This window comes from Perca flavescens, chromosome 11 (genome assembly GCF_004354835.1).
Source record: "Perca flavescens isolate YP-PL-M2 chromosome 11, PFLA_1.0, whole genome shotgun sequence".
Lineage (NCBI taxonomy): Eukaryota > Metazoa > Chordata > Actinopteri > Perciformes > Percidae > Perca > Perca flavescens.
In genome coordinates, this window is record NC_041341.1 from 18,266,907 (window position 1) to 18,292,424 (window position 25,518).

Here is a 25,518-nt window from a genome sequence, read left to right on the forward strand (position 1 = left end):
CTGCTTGAGGCGCGAGGCTACACCATCTGCTACTAGCATAGCACACAATGTTTCTTTCCTAAACCCAACCATTTATTGTGTTCCTAAGCGTGTTTTTGTCGTTATTTTCCGTATTTTTGTCACTGTTTTGTTACTAAAGCCTTTCCCTGTGTTCTTTTCCTAAACCCAACCATTCTTTTTTTTACAGGAGTGTGACGTTGTTCTCACAATAGTACGTTGCATTCTCGCAATAACACGCAACGTGGCGAGGCCAAGTGGTGGGTATGTTTACATCAGCTGTATACAGCGTATACACGTGGATAGCTAAAAATGCATACAATAACACGCCATTTTGCTTTATGAAAGTGGCGTGTATATTTACGCAAAGTCATGATGCCATGTTGCTGACCGAATGCTTGGAATGAAAAAGACTATATTTCTTGTTGTTGTACTGCATCAAGATCCTTTTTTTTAACGGTCCACTGTTCAACAATGTTACAGGAGTTCAACGCTAAGTCTGTGGAGTACTCTTTTTAATCAGTATTTTGCAAAACGCATTTTATTTGTTTTCCCTCCACTTTTGCAATGCAACATCAGCTGCTTGCAGCAACTGCAGCATGATTACTGTGTTTCATAGTTTTGTTTATATAGGCCTACTCACCACACATGGTTAAGGTAAGGGACAGATTGTCATCTTGGTTACATTTAGAAAAAGTCCAAAGTAAGCACGAGATACTGGTTTCACGAACATTTAACTGAAACCACAATGTTGCCTGAACTTAACCACGTGTGACTCACAATGCAAACCCTGGTGACCTACGCTTTGTACATGTCTATTAAAACCTATTCGTCAGAAGAACTAGGCTAAAGATAATGTCTACAAGGCAGGGTTGCGAAAATAGCACCACAGTAGGGTTTTTAACATATGAAGATCAATTAAGATCAGTTCAAATCAACGATTGATTAAAATCAACAGTAGATTTATCTGTTAATAACCACTTACACGCGCTTTATTACCCTTTTTTTCCTATTCATGTCCACCTCCCTCAAAATAAATCAATCAATTGTAAAATATGCAAACTAAATGTTTCTAAAAGCAGGTGGATTGATATGTAATGCAAAAGCTATGAGACGGTTTGTCCTGTCATCTGCTCTTCCAGTTTTCGCCATCTGTTTAGCTTTTCTCTTATTCTTTGCCTGTGCACATAGACACACACACATGCACACACACACACACACACACACACACACACACACTCAAGCACGTACAGATATGTGTGAAATATTAAACATTGAATCCGAAAAGAACACACATTTACAGCCAATTTGCATTTACCATGTTCTGCAAGCAGCGTGGAGAAGATGAATACTTAATCAGACAAACTGTTTAATCTCTCCTCTTGCTGTAACGTCCAACAAACAATAAATATTCTCTCTCCAAGCCGTCAGAGTAAAACTGCTCTCTGCTACCCCTAATTTAAATTCATGCACTGTGCATGTACATACAAGCAAATCATACAGTATTCAGAATGGAGAACAGAGGCATTAGCTCCTCTGATGTCTCTCGTGTTCTGCCAGGGGTTTTCCGGGAGGCATCTCAAATATTCACAAACATCCATCAATGCCTGAAAGGGTCAGAACCACAGTCACACATAATCACACACATACACACGCTTGCAGGCAAAAACACACACACAAACACATGCATACACATTCAATTACTTTTTTTTAATCACGTTTTTTTATTTATCTCTTCTCCAAGGCCTGCAGAAGTGTAATTCAAAGGTGTGTGTGTGTGTGTGTGTGTGTGTGTGTGTGTGTGTGTGTGTGTGTGCGTGTGTGTGTGAGGTTTGAGGGTTCTTGAAGTAGGTGCATTTGTGTGTGGGAGGGCCCTGCAGTATCTGATAATATGATCATGCTTAAGGTTTCACTCTGTATTGCTCACAATATTGCTCTGCCCTCATGATTTCCCAGTTGCAAATATCGAAGAGCACGAAGAATGGATAACAAACGCAACCAAAGCATCTAATCAGTGCTTTTTTTTACGTTAATGGAAACAAATGAGATGATGCTGGAGGGATTCATATGTTGTTGTTGAAAAGCAATGTTGTCTTTTCGTGCTTGTTAGCCTGGCCTCTTCTCACTCAGTGTCTAGTGAATATGGCCAAGAGCACCTGCTGACTGCCATTACCCAAGACCTCATTCACTGGCATTTGGACCAAAAAAAAACCTTCAGCGTGTGCACTACACACACACACACACACACACACACACACACTTGCATATACAAACTCATACCGCAACAACAAACACATTTCCATCCACAGGGTATAAAGAGTGGGAGGGGTCAAGTGTATACAGTCTATGGTGCAAACCAGCATAGGTATTACATCAGACGTGAAACATCTATAAACACATGTCCCTTCACACACACACACACACACACACACACACATCTTCAAATTAATTGAAGAGGCTAACTTTTTTTTCTTCTGGCAGACCTTTGCAATTCTTTTGTCAACCTGTGCCCTTTAAATTGATCTTCATCCTATAATCAAATTCTGCTCTAAGACAGAGAAAGAGAGAGGGAGGGAGAGAGAGAGAGAGAGAGAAAGACAGAGACAGAGAGAGAGATATGACAGTGAAAAAGCTTACATGGTAACCTTTTATTATATATCACGAGATTTACCGTGTAATTCCATTGTTCTTACCAGTTCTTACTGGTATTTAAGTGTACAGTGGTGGAAAACAAGAAAAAAAGAAATAAATTATACTCTATAAGAATATTTGTATATATATACACACACACACACTTATTCTGTATGTGTTGACCTACTGCTTTGCTCATGTGAAGAGAAGTAGGAATGAGGTGATTACAGCAGCCCCTGCTGGTGCACAGTACAACTAAAGCACTTCCTCACCATTCACTGCTTCAAAGCCCTCAGCTTTTTACTCTTTACTCACTTCTACCACTGCTTTCTCTCTCCCCATACATAATCAACTCTGCTTTTAAAAGACTGGGGGCATGCACAGCCCAGTGTTTATTATGCTATATGCAGCACTTCCTGGCAATCAAAATGACAATCTGAATAGAAGGCCAAATCAAAAAAAAAAAAAAAAGGGAGAAGAGCGACATGTTTATGACGTATTTGTGATCTACACAGAGGCTCTACATATCCTATAAGCAATGCATCGTTGTGAACTGTATCATTCTCACCTGTCTGTCGTCTGCATCTGACCTTAAAGTGTGAGTTTCCTGTTTCTGTGCGTTTTTGACAGTTGAGTCTTTGGAGAGTGTCTGTGGGCAGAAATAAGGAAATAAGAGTCATCTTGTATAGTTGTGTGAGTGTGTGAGTGTGTGGGTGGTGGATGTATACATGGACCAGTTATGGAGGATGTCAATTTGGTTTTATTTTCCAGAGCCTCTCAATATCAGACCTTCTTTCCTTTTTGATGACATGCAGTTGCTTTAATGTTTGGCTCAATATTTATATTTCCCACACTGATCTGTAAACACTTCCTGAAATAATCAATTGTATCAAGGAGCTCAAAACTATAAGTTAATGTCAATTCTATTTTTTAAAGCAAATTCCAATATTTTAAATACAATCTGTTAAAATGCAGCACAATGTAAGTTGATAAGTAAGCTTCTGCTTAATCTAACAGAGTACATACAAAATAAAAATAAATCATTAATGCATTCATGTAAAATGTAATTTTCTATTGTAAAAGGGTGAAATTATACATAATAATAATCAAATAAAACATGAAACACACCTTTTTACTTTTAAAATGTCACATTTTTACTACTGAGAGGGGACTTTTTGTTACTTTGTAGGAGTATGAATCATTATGACTTTAAGACCCTGCACACCCACACAGGAGTTTTCAGTTATATTATATATTGTATATTAGACCTTATATTCCAAAATAGCAGGAGCAACACAGCAAACAGGAGAGTCAGGGTGCTTTTCCTACAGTGACATGTCGAAACATCTTCTTAGACAGTGCCTGTGTCTGACGGTCTTTTGATGCTTACGGTTTGTGGTTTTCACACTTATAGTGCAGTAGTACAATATTTGTTGTATTATGTCACATTAAACAATATCAAAGCCTCCTTATAAAGAACTGGCTATACAAGCATCACCAAACATGATGAATGTGAAACTCACTCTTCTATCTATAAAGTCACTATGTGGCTAAAATGTGTTCAGCACTATGCAGGAGTGGTTTTCCTGCAGTTGAACATTGCACATGTATGTGCATTTTACATTTCATTTTATTACATGACCTTCAAGAAGGAGCAAGTTTCAATTCTCAATTCCAAGTGTATGACATCCAACCGTATACACGCAACGCAACTTACCGCAAAAGGAACGACATGTGCATTGGTTCTGAGCAGCCAAATCAACTAACTAACTAGCAACAAACCACTTCCTCTTCTTTGCGCCTCCTCCGCAAGTACATCTCCGAGCTGATGTTGAAGTTTCAGTCTGTGTCTGATGGTCATTATGTTCAACCGGGACCAAGCAGCTCTGCTCTCCATTCAACTATATGTTTTGTGTCAGGTCTTTGCAGGTACAGTGGACATTTGTGGTTGTGATGCATGCTTTTCTGTTGATTCAATTCATTTTTATTTCATTTAATTTCATATTGATTGATTGTTTCCCCTCAATGTTAGAGATTCTTTCAGAGACAGATGAGTACAGGAATATGCCGGTGTCCAGGGGAGACCCCGTCATCCTCACTTGCAACATAACAAAGACAAATACAACGCAAATCACCTGGACCAAAGGCAGATCTTATTTTTCTCATCAAGTCTTACTCAATAAGACTGTTTCAAATTTCACCTCTCACAAAATAGACGTAAACTTACCTTCAAAGCTGAATATTTCTAATGTTCAGCATGACGATGCAGGACTCTATAGGTGTGATATAACTGACAAAAAAGGTACATGGACTATCAAGTGGAATTTAACGGTGTCTGGGGAACGTGAAGGTATGTAGGGCACAACACAAGGCTAATCATCTCTACACCAGCCATAGTGTATTTCAAAGCTCAAACTGCATGCTGCTTAAATTAATTCACATCTGATTTTGCAGATACAAGCAAAGAAATTTTTTTTCTGTACATACTCACAGCTGTAACTGGATTGCTACTATGTGTCTTGACTTCAGCGGTCTGCCTCTACAGGTGAGTGATACCTTTAAGCTTTCAGTTTGTACAAATTGATTTGACTCGTCTCTGCTGCAGAGCAGTTTTATGTACTGGGAACTTAGGTTGATTTTAGTATAGAGCTAAATCACAGATATTGTGTGTGTCGACATTAAAAGTGTCAGTTAACCTAAATTACAAATAAATGATAATTTCTGACTCACCCCTATGTATCATCCTACCTCTTGGGCCCGTTATAAATAGACATGGTGTTTCTTTTCATTTGTATGCTGATGATAAGCAGATGGTCCTGCCTGTTAGATCCACAGACCCTGGAATGTCAAAACAGAGATCCTTGTCATAGGGTCCCAGCACATAGCAGAACAAATTCTGCCTACGACTGGTCCCCTATTGGACAACATCAAGCCTGTTGCAAGTAATCTTGGTGTCTGGATTGACAGTTTGAGTGGCACACCACAAAGCTGGTGCAATCATGTTTTTATTATCTTAAATTATTTCAAAAATATGATCCAATTTAACTTTTCAAGACACTGAGACAATTTTACATACCTTCATCTCATCCCGCCTGGATTACTGCAACAGCCTCTTTACTTGCTTGAACCAAAAATCTATGAATCCAGACTGTACAGAACTTGGCTGCCAGGCCTTTAAGCAGAACCAATACGTGATCACATTGCTCCTGTTTTAACCTCTTGACTCGGCTCCCAGTATGTTTTAGAATAGATTTTGAGATTTTACTGATCACTTTTAAGGCTCTTAATGGCCTCGCACCCTGCTATATCTCTGACCTTCTAGTACACGTCGGTACATACTTTGAGATCCTCGCGCAAAGGTTTTTTCATTTGTTCTAGGGGCCCGCCGGAAAACTAAACATACTTCTATCGGAGGGACTTTCCTGATTTTATTTGAGCTTGAACTTCCTTTTTTAATGTATTTGACTTCTTTTTAAAACGTTTTTCCTTTTCTTAAATACTGTACACTGTACAGGTCTTTATACACCAAATAGTTTTTCATTTGTTTTCTTTAAAACCCTGATGATTTTATGACCTGTTTTATATTTCTTCTTAGTGAAGCACAAAAGTGAAATAAATAAAGATTATTATTATTATTATTATTATTATTATTATTATTATTATTATTATTATTATTATTATTATTATTATTATCATCTTTGTCATAGAGTTAGTCTTGGTTTTATATGTCACAGTCTGCATTTTAGCTCTATTAAAATAAATAATAGGACTGGATGCGCTCAGCTCATGTAGACACTTAGAAAACTTAGAATGCTGGGTGCTTGATCCTAAAAGTGAATAATCATAGATAAAGTTACTAGGACAGCACTCCAATTTGACAGTTTATTGCCACACAACGGACGTTTCGGTCAGCGTCCTTCCTCAGCGTGTGCACAGGCAATTACAAACAATACTCCACACATAGGTGGGTTTAACTATACAACCCAAACTGCACAGGTGGAGTAAATCATCCTCAACTAGCCCTTCAATCTCAACGGAGGGAGCCACAACCAATCCAGATCAGGCCCTGATCTGAGGAAGGGCGCTGCCAGAAACGTCCGTTGTGTGGCAATAAACTATCAAATTAGAGTGCTGCCCTAGTAGCTTTATTTAAGCTCCATTCAAATAAATTAAAAGGTCAATGGAATTTTCTTTGTGATGCTCATGGACCAATGCCATGAGCAAAGAAAATTCCATTTACCTTTTATTTTGCATGCATTGGACCCATAGCTCTGCTTTAAGCATTCAATTGAAGCTTGTGGTGAGATTGTTTTGTCAATTAAAATATAACATTTAAAAAATTAAACAAACACCTTTTCCAGAAAAGGGGTCCCTAAATGGAGACAAATACAGTTTCATTTATCTGCATTATATCATGGTTGTGCAGAAATCTTAAAATGTGTAATATGGGTGAATCAACCCTTAATGGCTCTATTTTTGTGGTGACAGAAAATTGTACAAGTTGCTAAAGCTGTCTCACTGACTTTAAAAATGTCCTTTCCTTGAGCCATTTGTCGAGGTATTTGTGTGCACAGTGGAAGGAGCAGAGATGTGAGGAAGTGCACAAAGTCGTACGCATGAGGTCAGGCTCATAGCTGCTACTAGGAACACTGAGCTCATGTCCTGTGTAATTTACTCAATAGTTTATTTTCCAGGCTGAGTCAACTGTGTTTAAATTCAATATAATTAAATCAGACTACTATTTGGCCAAAACATTCTAAATTAGAAAACAACAAGGACTGAGTATTAATATACGAATCTATAGAATATCTTTAGGGAATCTAAACATTAACCTTTTGACCTTTTTCTTTTTGCTTTAACAAAACATATCAAACTGCTCAATGCAACAGTGTTGAATAAAAGTATTTGCCTGCGTAAGATATACTCTAAGGTTAGAGATATTTCACAAAATAAATCAGGAAATGTCTAATCAAAGAATAAGTCAAAAACCCGTAAGATCTGACTAAGCTTTCAACACTGACTTTTGATGCACTTTTCAATACTCTGTGCTACGGACATTTTGATTAAGGATTGAAGTTTGAGATTTGATACCCAGCCATGTCATTATCAGTATTTCTCCACCATCAGTTTTATGCCTGGCAGTGTTGAAGGTTTTCAAACATTTAGACCTTAAGGCTGGGAAATGAAATTGACATATTTCAACATAAAATATGAATATAAATGAGCAAGCCAGCTTGTATTTGTGTGCAATTCTATTCAGGTGCACAGTAACCTAATAATGTCATACAGTATATCATGTATTACTCACATCTGAGTACTCCTTCCACAACTGTTTGTGAATAAATTGCCATCATGAGACTTTCAGTGTGTCTTTCTTGTGTTTAACTTTTGAAGTTTATCACTGCAGAAAACTCGGGGCCAGGACACCAAACCAGGAGCAGTTTGATCTTCAGTCAGAAGAAGAGGTCAGAGGGACTTTCTCATCTTTAACACTCTCACGTGTCTCTTCTTTTTTATTAATTCTCGGAAACAACGACTTTATTTATTTACTTACTATTTCCGTAGGTGGGTCTCCCTCAGCCGCAGGGTGTCACAGACAGTAGGGCAAATTACAAGCCCAGGAGTCAGTACACGGAGAGACTCAACTCAATCTACGGTCTCTGAGCTGACAAGGCATCTAAATGAAAGTTAAACAAGAGACATGGACAATCAGAGGGAGGACAACTGGGTCCCTGAGGCCTTTGGCTCATCTAACATTAATACATTAAAACCAGAGCTGTCACTTTAGGAATTTTTTTTACTTGTGAATTCATGGTACTCTGTGTATTTTAATATGTTGTTATGTATAAGTTGGTTTTATGAGTTGTATGCTGTGTTGAATGTTTTCATGTCTGTCATTGTCAATGTTAGTTGTAATGACAATAAAGGTATCTCAACTCAACAGGCTTCCATATGGCTCTGTGCCCCCTACTGTTCTGTGAGGGAATTACAGGGGGTATTTTAAATTACAATAAATTGCATTTCAGAGACTAGTCAAGTATAGTTTTATGTTCAGTTATTCCAGTGGAGGACATCTCTGAGTGTGTGTTGCTCTGCTGTTTTACTCACAGACAAGATTCATGCTGGCAGAGAGAGAGACAGGATATTTTGTAATTGTAAAGTAACAGTTCTTGTTCTTGTAATAGTGTCAAAGTGTCTTGTGATCAAAACAGTGAAGTACTCCAAAGTAGAAGCTGTTGACTCCTCTGGGGGAATGCATATGAAATCCACTGAGCAACAGTTCCTTTATTAGGTCAGGGTATTATGCTTCTTATAAGCATCAAAAAGTATTTGACATATTCTGAAAGTACACTCAGCAGCAGGGTTACACTATGGCTAAAGTGTGTTCAACACTATGCAGAGGTGCTTTTCCTGCAGTTGAACATGCATTTTAATTATTACTAATTAAATAATTTTTACGGTATATTTATTTTTATTTTCAACATGCTCTAAATGTACACTTAGCAGAATGGTCACACACCTTAGTTTGGAGCAGCTAAACAGCAGCTAACCACTTCCTTTTCCCTGCGCCTCCTCCACAAATACATGTAAAAGCTGATGTTGAAGTTTCAGTCTTCATCTGAAGGTCATTATGTTCAGCCTAAACCAAGCAGCTCTGCTCTCCATTCAAGTATTAATTATGTGCCAAGTCTTTGCAGGTACAGTGGACATTTGTTTGTTTGTTTGTTTGTTTGTTTGAGATGCAAGCTTATAGATTCAATTTCAGATTTCATTTTACATTGATTGATTGTTTCTTTCAATTTATGACACAGTTGAGTACAGGAATATGCTGGTGTCCAGGGGAGACCCCGTCATCCTCACTTGCAACATAACAAAGACAAATACAGCGCAAATCACCTGGACCAAAGGCAGATCTGTTTTTTCTCATCTAGTCTTACACAATAAGACTGTTTCAAATTTCACCTCTCACAAAATAGACGTAAACTTACCTTCAAAGCTGAATATTTCTAATGTTCAGCATGACGATGCAGGACTATATAGGTGTGATATAACTGACAAAAAAGGTACATGGACTATCAAGTGGAATTTAACAGTGTCTGGGGAACCTGAAGGTATGTAGGGCAAAAACAAGGCTAATCATACTATTTATTGTAAGTCTCAAACTGCATGCTACTTAAATTAATTCACATCTGATTTTGCAGATACAAGCAAAGAAATCAGTCCATCGTGGTCTTTTCTATACAGACTCACCGCTGTAACTGGATTTGTTCTATGTGTCTTCATTCTAGCTATCTGCCTCTACAGGTGAGTGATATTTTTCATTTAGTGCTGTGTGTGCAAATTGTAGCTAATTGTCTTTATAAAATCGATATCTTATATTTGCTTTATTTTAAAAACAGTTGAAACTAATTAATGTGCCTTTTCTTCCTCTTTTCTGATAATGACTTCCTCCACCCTCCCCCATTTGTCGTTGTCGTGTATCCGAAGTGCGAGCTAGTTGCTTTGTTACACATTTATGTATTTTCTACAAAATATATTTCACACAGTATACTATTGTTTATCCACTTTTAATAATAAATTGCATAAATGAATGGATTACTGAGGCATAGAGACCCTTTCCATGGCAGACATTTTGACTTGTCAAAGTAGGAAGCTAAGTTTAGTTAACGATAGCTCTATTACATCATGGAGCAGTAATACGTGTCAATACTAGAGCCCTGGAGCTGGCTCACCTAAATGGAGTTCAGCCATCATTAATGTTATTCATTTCACCTCTGCTTCTCCTTCTTCAACAAGTCAAAAGGTCTGCAAGTGATAAGGGTCTATTGTTGACACCATGACAAAAATGTTTTTTTTTAGTTTATAATTTTCTCCTTTTAACAAGATACTTTACATATTATACTGTAACAAGATTTTATTCATTTTATAATTACACATTTTATAACTGTGTGTCATATTATTCTGTCATGTTCTCATTATTAGAATATATCACTTTATGCTTTACTGTTGGAATGGGAATATCTTAGCCATATGAAACACAGATTTTAACCAAGAGATTGGTTTTCATCTTGACTACTGTAGGTCAATGCAGCTTGATTGGCCTTCTGATCTGAGAAAATGAAAATATAGAATAAAAGTGCAGCTGCCTGTAGCTTTTTAGCAACACATTTTAAAAACGGGGCAGGACAAAGAAATGGATCGAGATAAAAGAGGCGAGTAGAGTTAGAGGCAGAAGAGCATGCAATGGAAAAAAAGGGAGATAAACTCACAGTGGGAGGAGATCAGAAATTAGAGAAAGAAATCTGAGAGATGAAGAAATGATACCAAACTTCTACACTAGTACAAATAGGTTATGTACTCATAAAATGATGGATTGTAAAGTTTGTAAGTACACCAGAAGTGTATGTAAATAACACTTGCCTGTTGGCTTCTCGTCTCTGCTGCTGCTGCTGCTACTACCGGGCAGTAAGAGTGCTTAGGGCCATCTACAAATTACAACACTGAAAAGAGATACAACAAAAATATTTATTAATTTAACTTGTGCTGTAGTATAACTAGCAGGAGACAAGTTATAATTGAGGTAAGTTTGGAGACATTACCTTTTTTAATCATTAAATTAATAAATATTTTTGTTGTATCTCTTTTCGGTGTTGTAATTTGTAGACGGCCCTAAGCACTCTTACTGCCAGTAGTAGCAGCAGCAGCAGCAGCAGAGACGAGAAGTGTTATTTACATAAACTTCTGGTGTACTTACAAACTTTACAATCCATTGTTTTATGAAGTACATAGAAGTTTGGTATCATTTCGGGCATTATTAGTGGGGTCATTTACGAGATACAAACGTGGGTCCATTAGCCCCTGCGCTAAGCTATTCAGCTGATAACGCTACTCTACGCTAACTCTCCCAATGTTAGACCCAGGTGAAAAAAAGCTTCTGGGGGGGTTGGTTGGCTCGAGGTCATGGTGCAAAGGACCCTAGGGTGAAATTACTCCGAACCATCACTTTAAGTAAAGGAGCAGATCTCAAATAAAAGCATCAATCTAATTATCAACTTTGTCTCATGTAATAATGTGTCTGAAACGATTGGAATGTTATGAGTGGTCTCATTACTGGTCACAATTTTATCTCTGCAGAAAAACCGGACCCAGACACCAAACCAGGACTAAGAAAGCAGGGCCCTGAGCTATGCCCAATTTTCTGTTCAATTTGGAAGACAGGTTAGAAGAACTTTGTTGTTACTGAAATTATTTTGTTCTCATCTCACAAATAATTTCTCAGCATTCTCTCCTAATGGACACCCTGCAGCCAATCAGAATCAAGTATTCCCCCAGACCATGGTATAAGATATGGTGCGTTCTTTTTGTCTTGTAATCGCGACTAGTAACTCAAGTGTGACATCACATCCATGTCGAAAAACGAATAACCGCGGGTTGTTGCGTTCTTTTTGTCACACAATACTACGAGTCGGAGAAAAGATGGATTTTTGTAACATTTTTAGTAACATTTAGGATTCTATTCACCCAGTTATTGACATATTACACAAATATATTTCACAGTTTCATAGAGGAAAATTACATTTTGATTAACATTAACGTTAGGCTATTGCTCTGCTTTCTGCTCAAGACTAGGCTTAAAGCCTTTGTTGTCATATAGCAACCGAGCGTCTCTACAGTGCTATGTGTATGACTTCTTCATTTGGTTACAACAATGACAAAAGTGCTTAAAATTGTAGAAAACCACAATGTTTACTATGTGTGATGCACGACGTAGCCATTTTTGAAAGTGAACTCGGGGTCCTCTGAGTTCAGACGACTTGTATATACGACCTCGGTGGCGTTCTTATTGCAACTTCCGGTTCGTAACTCCGCAAAACGACTCGTAAATCGACTTCTGTGGACAAAAAGAACGCAACAATCCACGGTTATTCGTTTTCCGACATGGATGTAACGTCACACTCGAGCTACTAGTCGCGATTACAAGACAAAAAGAACGCACCATTAATGTCCGACGAGGTGTCCATTGTCAGGTATTAATGGATGACAGCGAGGCGTGAATGGTCCGACGCCGTAGTTGCCTCCGCCGAAGTATGTTGAACAACAAGACAAGCTAGCTATCCAGCCATGTCATTGTCCCCAAAACAATATAACGACTTTTACGAAGAATTTGATCCGCAATGTGTAACGTTACTGTTGGCTGCAGGGGCGCAGCCTGAAGCTGCGACCTGAACAGTGAACGGGATGTGAGATAATGTTATTCGCTGTGAAACAAAGCCAGTCCACGGGGGCAGTATAACTTACTTCTTGCAGCCTGTGTTTTAGCGCCATCCTGTGGTGTTCAGAGGACGAGTTGGAAATAATAAATCCACATTTCCTTTTTGATTTAATGTAGCACATTCATTCATTCACCGGAACTCCTTTAGTAGGTGTCCTACATCACTTTTTAATGGACACCCTGCATCCAATCAGAATCGAGTATTCACCCAGACCATGGTAGCCTATAAAGTGAGTTAACTTCCCCTTTCTGTCCATACAGGTGGCTCCTCCTGATCCATCCTAAAGTTGTGCAAAATACGCAACACAGCCCAGACAGAGGGAGTCGGTTCATCTAGAGGCTCAATCCAATCCTGACAAGCATGAAGTTCAGTAAAAAGCTGAATAGGAAACAAGAGATGTGTTGAACAGAAGAGAGACGACACATTTGAAGATGGCGACTGCTCCCCTTGGTGACCCATGTTAAAAAAAAATAAAAAATACACCCCCAAAGGTGCCTTCTTGGAAGCCCCTATGGCAGAAAAGACATGATAAAGTGACCTCTATGGTGACCTTAAAATTGAGATAACAATGTGCAGCCGCCGTATGCTGGTGAACATTATATTTTTTCACCCCTGTCCCGCAGACACATAGGCGGAGTTTGACATTCGAGCACTGTGGAAAGTCAACCAACAGCTGCTCCGCTGCCCTGCTGAAAATGTGAAGCAGAAACGCTAAATGTCAGATAACGTCCATAATAATTGGACTTTGGGTTCTATTTTTTGACAGTTTTTCGTGGTTATGAGGAGCAATATTAGAGAGAAATTTGGTAATCATTGGTCATTGTTTACGTACATTAAACCTGACCTGCGCGAAAGAGAAAAAAACATATGCGTCATTGTACCCAGCACTTCTGGAAATGTACCTCCGAATGAGTCTCTGTCCCCAGCACATTTCAAACCAAACTGACGCCCGTGGGCACGGCTGTGTTGGAGCACAATAGACAGACGGTAGCAGAATGCCCCGACACTTAAATTCAACTAACATGTAGGTTAACATTGAACAATCAGTGTTGGACCTCCAGTCTGTTGAGATGCCTCTCCAAACGCAGAAACCAAGCGCAATCGCACCATAAAACGTTAAGACACGTTAAGAAAAAAGATCAGTATTTTGCCGTAATCCAATGACATGAAAACAAGTCATCCACAGCGATCAGTAGATTCACAGAGTCACGGTGTATCCAGCAAGGCCTAAACAAGCCTCCCATTCACCAGTCAGCTCCAAACAGGTGAACAAGGTGAACTTCGCAGTTTAAACAAAGTGGAATAAAACGTATCAAAGTCCAAATCTACACAAAACGCGCATTCAATTAGTAAGCTGACAGCAAATTTATATACATGGCATTTAGGCAACCTTTATTGTAACGTTGGCACGGTAAGATGTCCCGACTAGTGCAACAAATTATTGTTTTTTGCGTCCTGCATATGCGTCGACAATGGTCTCAGGTGAGAGGCAGAGCCCTGAAAAAATATTTTTACTAAAGCAGTATATGAAATCAGATGCATTACTTATCCCCATTTAGTTGTTTTGTGTTTTTAAAGTATTTATAAAATATCTGGTTATGTCAGAAGTAATTATTCCACTCATTTTTGAAACAATGCAATTACCCGTTTCAGCTACCAGGGGGGGCAGTGCTCCCCCTGCCCCCCCGCAAACTCCGCGCATGCGCAGACAGCCTGAGTACACCACTGTCGTGTTTATAACTTCTGTTTATAACTTTTTTATTATTATTACTTACTATCTTATACATAGAGGACATATTTTATTTATGAGTTACATGGTTTGTTGTAACTCATCAGATTCTGTCTGGCCAAAGCAAACATTCACATCAGATATAGCCTTTTTAACTTTTTTACTTTATTACTTTATTTTGATAGCTGTTACCAAACATGAAGCAACCATATTCAGACAGACAGGGTCACACATTTTGATAGCTGTGACTCTGAAGTATCAACGTTTTCAAGCCTTCAATTATGTGACACTATAGGACAAGCTTAAAATCTGATTTCTAAATGAATGTATGGATCTTATAGCATACAGAGAAGTCACAGATTCAAAATATTTACTATTGACCAAAGGCATACAGCAGTAAAAGTTCACACCCCCAACCGGCCCGTCAGACACCGCCTACCAAGAGCCTGGGTCTGTCCGAGGTTTCTTCCCAAGAGGGAGTTTTTCCTCGCCACTGTCGCACTGCTTGCTCTTGAGGGAATTACTGGAATTGTTGGAATTGTTGGGGCTTTGTAAATTATAGAGTGTGGTCTAGACCTACTCTATCTGTAAAGTGTCTCGAGATAACTCTTGTTATGATTTGATACTATAAATAAAATTGAATTGAATTGAATTGAATTGAATTGAATTAAAAGGTCAAATGTGTGTTTCTGTTTCTGATGGCTGTGTTCAGCTTACATGTTTATTATATTTGATTTGATGCTTTTTGGCTGATTTCTTTTGTGCTATGATAATATATGTAATGGTGGTAAGTGGCCAGCAGATGGTGATAAAGTTTGTTATAAATGTTCCACAATGCCACCGTTATGTCACATTATAGCCACAAGGATAACTTGTAAAGCCCTAATTTGTTAAAATAAATGTGTTTTTAAAGACTAAAGAAGAACCTGTTTTTAGGCTTTACATTTTTGAGGTGGATAAGGTATGTATGATTTACTAAATTGTAGGTTTATGGTTTATGCTTAAAATCAAAACGTAGACACTGGAGTCAGCTTCCCTCAGGATGCGGTTAAGACAGAGAAAATAGAGAAGCATGCAGGATGGGTCAAAAGGACATGATAACAACTGAAATCACTGGCTGAATAAAAACAGAAAATATATAAATAACAAGCACATTTGTATTTACACTGTATGTGTTAATGAGGGCAGTTGTTTTTGAAATATCTTTCTAACATATGTCAACTCTCCCTCTGTGGACAAAAGGCCAAGACAGGAAGAAAACAAACTTATTGTACTTATCATCTTAGTTAGTCTTGGTTTTATATGTCCAGGTTTGCGTTTTAGCTCCATTCAAATAAAAAATAGGACTGGACGCGCTCAACTCATGTATACACTTAGAAAACTTTGAATGCCCACACAACGGACGTTTCGGTCAGCGTCCTTCCTCAGCGTGTGCACAGGCAATTACAAACAATACTCCACACATAGGTGGGTTTAACTATACAACCCAAACTGCACAGGTGGAGTAAATCATCCTCAACTAGCCCTTCAATCTCAACGGAGGGAGCCACAACCAATCCAGATCAGGCCCTGATCTGAGGAAGGGCGCTGCCAGAAACGTCCGTTGTGTGGCAATAAACTATCAAATTAGAGTGCTGCCCTAGTAGCTTTATTTAAGTTCCATTCAAATAAATTAAAAGGTCAATGGAATTTTCTTTGTGATGCTCATGGCATTGGTCCATGAGCAATGAATGGACCCATAGCTCTGCTTTAAGCATTCAATTGAAGCTTGTGGTGAGATTGTTTTGTCAATTAAAATATAACATTAAAAAAAATAAACAAACACCTTTTACAGAAAAGGGGTCCCTAAATGGAGACAAATACAGTTTAATTTATCTGCATTATATCATGGTTGTGCAGAAATCTTAAAATGTGTAATATGGGTGAATCAACCCTTAATGGCTCTATTTTTGTGGTGACAAAAAATTGTACAAGCTGCTAAAGCTGTCTCACTGACCTTAAAAATGTCCTTTCCTTGAGCCATTTGTCGAGGTATTTGTGTGCACAGTGGAAGGAGCAGAGATGTGAGGAAGTGCACAAAGTCGTACGCATGAGGTCAGGCTCATAGCTGCTACTAGGAACACTGAGCTCATGTCCTGTGTAATTTACTCAATAGTTTATTTTCCAGGCTGAGTCAACTGTGTTTAAATTCAATATACTTAAATCAGACTACTTTTTGGCCAAAACATTCTAAATTAGTGTTGAAGATTTTGAAACATTTAGACATTAATGCTGGGAACTGAAATTTACATATTTCAACATAAAATATGAATATAGGGACCTTGATTGTGCAATTAACTCGGATACATGGAAACAGATTTTGGCTAATAATGGTAAATATATCAGGGACGCTAGAGGGAAATTTACTCAGTATAAAATATTGCACCAGTACTACTGGACACCAAACAGGCTTTTCAAAATAGGTCTAATAAGTACCAATACATGCTGGAAATGTAAAACAGAGATGGGCACCTTGTTACATCTTATTTGGGAGTGCTCCATGGTCAGATCTTTCTGGCATAACATATTGGAGTTCTTGGGGACATGGGCAAGAGTAATCATGCCAGTGTCCCCAAGACTATGTCTTCTAGGAGATAAAACAGAAACTCCAACTTTGCCAGAAGCGCATATTCAGTGCTGATGGTTGGGACAGCTGCCACTGCCAGAATTGTATTGAGACACTGGAGATCACCCATAACCCAGACAATGCAGGAGTGGAAACTCCTTATGAGTGAGACAGCATCATATGAGGTTATGCTGGCTAGGATAAGGGTCAATGAGACTAAGACTCTAGGGATTTGGGATTGCTTTATGGTCTATCTGACTACTAACTAGTCGCCTGATTACGGGACTCTGGCCAGATCTATATGTCCTCTCTACTTACTGATACTGTGTTTGATTGTTTTGTCTTACGGATTCCACTGTACTTTCTGTCTGCCTAGTTTGTGCTTTTTTCATTTTTTCATCGACCAGGATATCTTATGCTTTGGCTGTAACGTTATTTCACTATCTGACCTCTTCATCTTATTTGCCCTCTGTTAACTGTACCATATGAGCTGTTATTTGTAATGTTTGCAAATAAAAAATTTAAATAAAAAAAAATAAAAAAGATATGAATATAAATAAGCAAAAGAAAAAAAGAAATGTGAAAACTCAAAACAATTTGGATAACGTGTTTTTGACTTTGGTGGATGCGGCACTCGTGACCTAAAATCCTGGCTAGGGCTGTGATTGCTACAGAGCTTAGTGTGTAGTTAGCCTACCTATACACGTACGTCAGCTTTGATGTATATATCTATAGTGTAGCTACATGCACAGAGACTGTATGAAGGTTTTGATGTCACTAAAGATTCATGCAAACAGAATAAATATAAAGACTTGACAGTTGATGCAATGGGCGTTGACAAACTATTGCTTTTCTTAAAGCATTCCCCAACAAAAGCTGTATTGTCATACATAAGCAAGAACACATCTTAGTGAATGTAACCCTATACTTTTAATCACTACAATAAAAAAGATTGCAAAAAAAAGGTGTTTGCAAAGTTTACAGGAGTCAGTTACAACATAACAATAATCCTGTGGATCTTTATGTTACAAAAATACAAACCGAGCAGAATCTCTCCACAAAGGTAAATTCACTTTGAAAAGACACATAATTTACCTTTGCTGCATTTGTCATTGATGGCCAGCTTATAGTAACCTAATAATGTCATACAGTATATAATGTATTACTCACATCTGAGTACTCCTTCCACAACTGTTTGTGAATAAATTGCCATCATGAGACTTTCAGTGTGTCTTTCTTGTGTTTAACTTTTGAAGTTTATCACTGCAGAAAGCTCGGGGCCAGGACACCAAACCAGAACCCAGTCCAGGAGCAGTTTGATCTTCAGTCAGAAGGAGAGGTCAGAGGGACTTTCTCATCTTTAACACTCTCAAGTGTCTCTTCTTTTTTATTCATTCTCGGAAACAGCGATGAACTTTATTTATTTACTTCCTATTTCCGTAGGTTGGTCTCCCTCAGCCGCAGGGTGTCACTGACAGTAGGGCAAATTACAAGCCCAGGAGTCAGTACACGGAGAGACTCAACTCAATCTACGGTCTCTGAGCTGACAAGGCATCTAAATGAAAGTTAAACAAGAGACATGGACAATCAGAGGGAGGACAACTGGGTCCCTGAGGCCGTTGGCTCATCTAACATTAATACATTAAAACCAGAGCTGTCACTTTAGGAATTTCTTTTACTTGTGAATTCATGGTACTCTGTGTATTTTAATATGTTGTTATGTATAAGTTGGTTTAATGAGGGAATTACAGGGGGCATTTTAAATTACAATCATTGCATTTCAGAGACTACAGTCAAGTATAGTTTTATGTTCAATTATTCCAGTGGAGGACATCTCTGAGTGTGTGTTGCTCTGCTGTTTTACTCACAGACAAGATTTATGCTGGCAGAGAGAGAGACAGGATATTTTGTATTTGTAAAGTAACAGTTCTTGTTGTGTCTTGTGATCAAAACAGTGAAGTACTCCAAAGTAGAAGCTGTAGACTCCTCTGGGGGAATGCATATGTAATCCACTGAGCAACAGTTCCTTTATTAGATCAGGGTATTATGCTTCTTATAAGGATCAAACAGTATATGACGTGTTCTGAAAGTACACTCAGCAGCAGGGTCAGACTGTGTGGCTAAAGTATGTTTAACACTATCCAGAGGTGCTTTTCCTGCAGTTGAACATGCATTTTAATGATTGCTAATTAAATAATTTTTACGGTATATTTATTTTATTTTTAACATGCTCTAAATGTACACTTAGCAGAATGATCACACACCTTAGTTTGGAGCAGCTAAACAGCAGCTAACCACTTCCTTTCCCCAGCGCCTCCTCCACAAATACATGTAAAAGCTGATGTTGAAGTTTCAGTCTTCATCTGAAGGTCATTATGTTCAGCCTAAACCAAGCAGCTCTGCTCTCCATTCAAGTATTAATGATGTGCCAAGTCTTTGCAGGTACAGTGGACATTTGTTTGTTTGTTTGAGATGCAAGCTTATCGATTCAATCACAGATTTCATTTTATATTGATTGATTGTTTCCCTCAATGTTAGAGATTCTTTCAGAGACAGTTGAGTACAGGAATATGCTGGTGTCCAGGGGAGACCCCGTCATCCTCACTTGCAACATAACAAAGACAAATGCAACGCAAATCACCTGGACCAAAGGCAGATCTGTTTTTTCTCATCTAGTCTTACTCAATAAGACTGTTTCAAATTTCACCTCTCACAAAATAGACGTAAACTTACCTTCAAAGCTGAATATTTCTAATGTTCAGCATGACGATGCAGGACTCTATAGGTGTGATATAACTGACAAAAAAGGTACATGGACTATCAAGTGGAATTTAACAGTGTCTGGGGAACCTGAAGGTATGTAGGGCACAAAACAGGGCTAATCATACTGTACATTTTAAGTTTCAAACTGCATGCTACTTAAATGAATTCACATCTGATTTTGCAGATACAAGCAAAGAAATCAGTCCATCGTGGTCTTTTCTCAGACTCACAGTCACAGCTGTAACTGGATTTGTTCTATGTGTCTTGATTCTAGCTATCTGCCTCTACAGGTGAGTGATAGTTTCCATTTAGTGTTGTGTGTGCAAATTGTAGCTAATTGTCATTATAAAAGTGATATCTTGTATTTGCTTTATTTTGAAACAGTTCAAACTAATTAATGTGCCTTTTCTTTATCTTTGCTGATAATGACTTCCTCTCCCCTCCCCCATTTGTCCGATGTGCAAGCTAGTTGCTTTGTTACACATTTATGTATTTTCTACTAAATATATGTTACACAGTATACTATTGTTTATCCACTTTTAATAAAAAAAAAACTGTTTACATTGCATCATGTTAATCTTAGATGATATTAATGGATTACTGGGGCATAGAGACCCTTTCCATGGCAGACATTTTGACTTGTCAAAGTAGGAAGCTAAGTTTAGTTAAGGATAGCTCTATTCCATCATGGCCCAGTAAGCCGTGTCAGTGACACACAACACCAGAGCCCTGGAGCTGGCTCACCTAAATGGAGTTCAGCATCATTAATGTTATTCATTTCACCTCTGCTTCTCCTGCTTCGACAAGTCAAAAGGTCTGCCGTGATAAAGGTCTATTGTTGCCACCATGACAAAATTTTTTTTTTTAATTTATAATTTTCTCCTTTTAACAAGATACTTTACAATTTATACTATAACAATTCATTTCACTATTACATATTTTATAACTGCGTGTCATATTATTCTGTCATTATAAGAATATATCACTTTATCTTGTTATGTTGCAAAGATTTGCTGTAAAAAAATCAACAAGAGATGTTTCTACTTATTACAGTAAGACAAAGAGACTTATTCAATTCAATTCAATTCAATTCAATTTTATTTATAGTATCAAATCATAACAAAAGTTATCTCGAGACACTTTACAGATAGAGTAGGTCTAGACCACACTCTATAAATTCCAAAAGCCCAACAATTACAGTAATTCCCTCAAGAGCAAGCATTAGCAGTGGCTATTGCGACAGTGGCAAGAAAAAACTCCCTTTTAGGAAGAAACCTCGGCAGACCCAGACTCTTGGTAGGCGGTGTCTGACGGGCCGGTTGGGGGCGTGATGAACAGTGGTGATAACAGTCACATTAGAAGTCACATTGACTTTGAAGGTTATCGTGGAAGTTCATGTCATAGCAGGGCACATCGTGTCATACTGAGTATTGCAGTCTCCTATACCGGATCCTGACTACTCTGTGCGTATGAACATCACAGCAGGGCGTAGCGGGATGTAACGTGGCGCTGCAGAGCACGGGGAGGCTGCGGATGCAGCAGGGCGCGCAGCAGGATGCAGCCGAAATGCAGAGAATCGCATAGAGCATAGCTCTGCGAAGAAGAAATAAGGACTCCGGGGAGTAAACTCCCCAGAGCTAGATTAGTAACAAGCATTTCTGGGACAGGATGCATACAAAAGTAACAAGTAGAGATGAGAGAGCAGCTCAGTGTGTCTTAGGGAGGAACAGCCTCCCCGGCAGTCTAGAATTGTAATAGCATAACTTAAGAGAGGCAGGTTAAAGAGAGGTGCCTGGTCGGGCTAGAACTCCCCAACCGGGTCGGGCTGTACTGGACCGCCTCCCTCTACTCTCGCTCGATTATTAATTATACAGTATAGAAAAAAAACTGATGACTACGAGGAGAAGCAGTGGGCCGGGTTAGGTGGACGCTTCAACTCCTCGTCCCTAACTATAAGCTTTATCAAAGAGGAGGGTTTTCAGTTTACTCCTAAATGTGGTAACGGTGTCTGCCTCTCTCGAACCCCGACTGGGAGCTGGTTCCACAATACTGGAGCCTGATAGCTGAAGGCCCTGGCCCCCAGTCTACTTCCAGAGACTCTAGGAACCATAAGTAGCCCCAAGATTCTGGGAGCGCAGTGCTCTAGTGGGACAATAAGGTACTATGAGCTCTTCTAAGTATGATGGTGCTTGACCATTTAGAGCTTTGTAAGTCAGGAGGAGGATTTTAAACTCAATCCTATATTTCACTGGAAGCCAATGCAGAGAAGCTAATACAGGAGAAATATGATCTCTTCTCTTAGTTCTCGTCAGAACACGTGCTGCAGCATTCTGGATCAGTTGGAGAGTCTTAATGGACTTATTTGGGCAACCTGATAATAAGGAATTGCAGTAATCTAGTCTAGAAGTAACGAATGCATGGACTAGTTTTTCAGCATCGTTTTGAGACAGGATATTCCTAATTTTGGCAATGTTACGAAGATGGAAAAAGGCTATTCTTGAGGTTTGTTTTAAGTGGGCGTTGAAGGATATATCCTGATCAAAAATAACTCCTAGATTTCTGACAGTAGTGCTGGAGGCCAGGGTAATACCATCCAGAGTAACTATATCTTTCGAAAACGAAGTTCGGCGGTGCGTTGGTCCTATCACAATAACTTCAGTTTTGTCTGAGTTTAACATCAGGAAATTGTGGGTCATCCAGGATTTTATATCCTCAATACACGTTTGAAGTCTTGCTAACTGACCACTTTCATCTGGCTTAATTGACAGATATAATTGGGTATCGTCTGCGTAACAGTGATAGTTAATCGAGTGTTTCCTAATAATATTACCTAGAGGAAGCATATATAAGGAAAATAGAATTGGTCCAAGCACTGAGCCTTGAAGAACGCCATGGCTAACTTTAGCGTGCTTGGAGGGTTTATCATTAACATTAACAAACTGGGATCGCTCAGAGAAATAGGACTTAAACCAGCTTAGTGCGATTCCTTTAATGCCAACTAAGTGTTCCAGTCTCTGTAACAGGATAGTATGGTCAATAGTGTCAAATGCAGCACTAAGATCTAGTAGAACAAGAATGGAGACAAGTCCTTTGTCTGCAGCAGTTAGAAGGTCGTTAGTAATTTTCACCAGTGCCGTCTCTGTGCTATGATTCTTTCTAAATCCTGATTGAAAATCATCAAATAGACTGTTGCTATGTAGAAAATCACATAACTGATTAGCAACCACCTTCTCAAGGATCTTGGATAGAAAGGGAAGGTTTGATATAGGTCTATAGTTTGCTAAGACCTCAGGATCTAGGGTGGGTTTTTTCAGAAGAGGTTTTATCACAGCAATTTTAAATGACTGCGGTACATAACCTGTTAGTAAGGACATGTTGATCATATCTAATAATGAAGTGTTTACCACGGGTAACGCTTCTTTGAGTAGCCTCGTTGGGATGGGGTCTAAGAGACAGGTAGACGGCTTTAGCTGAGGATATCTTTAACATTAATTGTTGAAGGTCTATAGGATAAAAGCAGTCCAAGTATATGTCGGGAGTCGCGTTCTTTCTAGCGGTCCTGCATTTAAAGATGAACTGTTAGAAGTTAAGGGCAAAAGGTGTTGAATTTTATCTCTAATTGTTATAATTTTATCATTAAAGAAGCTCATGAAGTCATCACTACTCAGAGCTAGAGGAATAGATGGCTCAGTAGAGCTGTGGCTATCTGTCAGCCTGGCTACAGTGTTGAAAAAGAAACCTTGGGTTGTTCTTGTTTTCTTCTATTAATGATGAGTAATAGTCTGATCTGGCCTTTCTTAGGGCCTTCCTATAGGTTTTCAGACTGTCTTGCCATTCCAAACGGGATTCCTCCACTTTGGTGGAGCGCCACTTACTTTCGATGTTTCGTGAGATTTGTTTTAATTTGCGAGTTTGGGAGTTATACCAAGGAGCTAATTTCCTTTGCTTTATCGTCTTCTTTTTTGAGAGGAGCGACAGAGTCTAAGGTCGTCCGTAGGCAAGTCGTAGCACCGTCTACAAATGTATCAATTTGAGAGGGACTGAGGTTAACATAGAGGTCCTCTGTTATGTTAAGGCACGACATAGACTGGAATGATGTAGGAAAACTTTCCTTAAATTTAGCTATAGCACTGTCAGATAGGCATCTAGTGTAGAAGCTGCTATCTGGTTTAGTATGGTCAGGTAGCAAGAATTCAAAAGTAATTAAAAAATGATCTGATAATACCAGATTCTGCGGAAATATTATTAAATCCTCAATTTCAATACCATATGCCAGCACAAGGTCGAGGGTGTGGTTAAAACAGTGCGTCGCCTTGTGCACACTCTGACTGAAACCGATTGAATCCAGTAATGAGTTGAAAGCAGTAGTAAGGCTATTGCTGTCAACGTCCACATGGATATTAAAATCACCAACAATAAGTACTTTGTCTGATTTAAGGACTACACATGATAAAAACTCTGAGAATTCAGATAAAAATTCAGAATACGGACCTGGAGCTCGGTAGACAACAACAAATATAATTGGCTGTACTGATTTCCGTGTTGGATGTTGAAGATTAAGAACAAGGCTTTCAAAAGAGTTATAATTTAGTTTGGGTTTAGGGTTAATTAACAGGCTTGAATCAAATATGGCTGCAACTCCCCCTCCTCGGCCTGAGCCTCTAGGAATTTGAGTATTAATATGACTGGGAGGGGTGGCTTCATTTAGACTAACATATTATCATTAAAACAAGTTTTTTGCTGGTTATAAAAGTGTGTATGATGTAATATCAAAATCAGAAATGCTTTATTGTTCCCTGTGGGGGAAATTAGGTTGTTAAATTTGCTCCATTCTAAAAGAATGGAGCAAAAAGACTGTTTTTCATCTCAACTATTGTAGGTCAATGCAGCTTGATTGGCATTCTGATCTGAGAAAATGAAAAGAAAAAATTAAAGTGCAGCTGCCTCTAGCTTTTTAGCAACACATTTTAAAAAACGGGGCAGGACAAAGAAATGGATCGAGATAAAAAAGGCAAGTAGAGTCAGAGGCAGAAGAGCCTGGAGGGGAAAAAAAGGGAGGCAAACTCACAGTGGGAGGAGATCAGAAATTAGAGAAAGAAATCTGAGAGATGAAGAACAGAGTGAGAAAGATGAGACGGAATCAGAGAGAGAGAAACAGAAACTAATGGAGAGAGATAAAGACAGAGAGACAGAATAGTAAAGGAGCAGATCTCAAATAAAAGCATCAATCTAATTATCAACTTTATCTCATGTAATAATGTGTCTGAAACAATTGGAATGTTATGAGTGGTCTCATTACTGGTCACAATTTTATCTCTGCAGAAAAAGCTGGACCCAGACCCCAAACCAGGACCAAGAAAGCAGGGCCCTGAGCTATGCCCAGTTTTCTGTTCAGTTTGGAAGAGAGGTTAGAAGAACTTTGTTGTTATATAATTATTTCGTTCTCATGTCTCACTGCAAAGGTGCCTTCTTGGAAGCCCCTATGGCAGATAAAACATGATAAAGTGACCTCTATGGTG

General features: G+C 38.7%; 1 protein-coding gene and 1 long non-coding RNA gene across 2 annotated transcripts; both read left to right on the forward strand.

Moving 5' to 3' along the window:
• Window positions 1–4,490: 4,490 nt before the first annotated feature.
• Window positions 4,491–18,839, forward strand: LOC114564446 (uncharacterized). Its single transcript, XM_028591793.1, has 5 exons — window positions 4,491–4,557; window positions 4,661–4,978; window positions 5,083–5,173; window positions 8,036–8,093; window positions 18,680–18,839. Exons 1-5 carry the CDS (start codon window positions 4,491–4,493, stop codon window positions 18,776–18,778), a joined length of 633 nt encoding a protein of 210 aa, XP_028447594.1. The 3' UTR covers window positions 18,779–18,839.
• LOC114564447 (uncharacterized) lies at window positions 9,262–13,511 on the forward strand. Its single transcript, XR_003693746.1, has 5 exons — window positions 9,262–9,326; window positions 9,441–9,740; window positions 9,831–9,933; window positions 11,764–11,847; window positions 13,163–13,511. It is a non-coding gene; the product is annotated as an uncharacterized LOC114564447 (long non-coding RNA).
• Window positions 18,840–25,518: the final 6,679 nt, after the last annotated feature.

Bases quoted from the DNA above. Each gene is read 5' to 3' on its own strand.
- LOC114564446 (XM_028591793.1), top strand. From the start codon at position 4,491: ATGTTCAACCGGGACCAAGCAGCTCTGCTCTCCATTCAACTATATGTT. The intron at 4,558-4,660 runs GTACAGTGGACA...CCTCAATGTTAG, and splicing joins TTTGTGTCAGGTCTTTGCAG to AGATTCTTTCAGAGACAGAT. The intron at 8,094-18,679 runs GTCAGAGGGACT...CTATTTCCGTAG, and splicing joins ATCTTCAGTCAGAAGAAGAG to GTTGGTCTCCCTCAGCCGCA.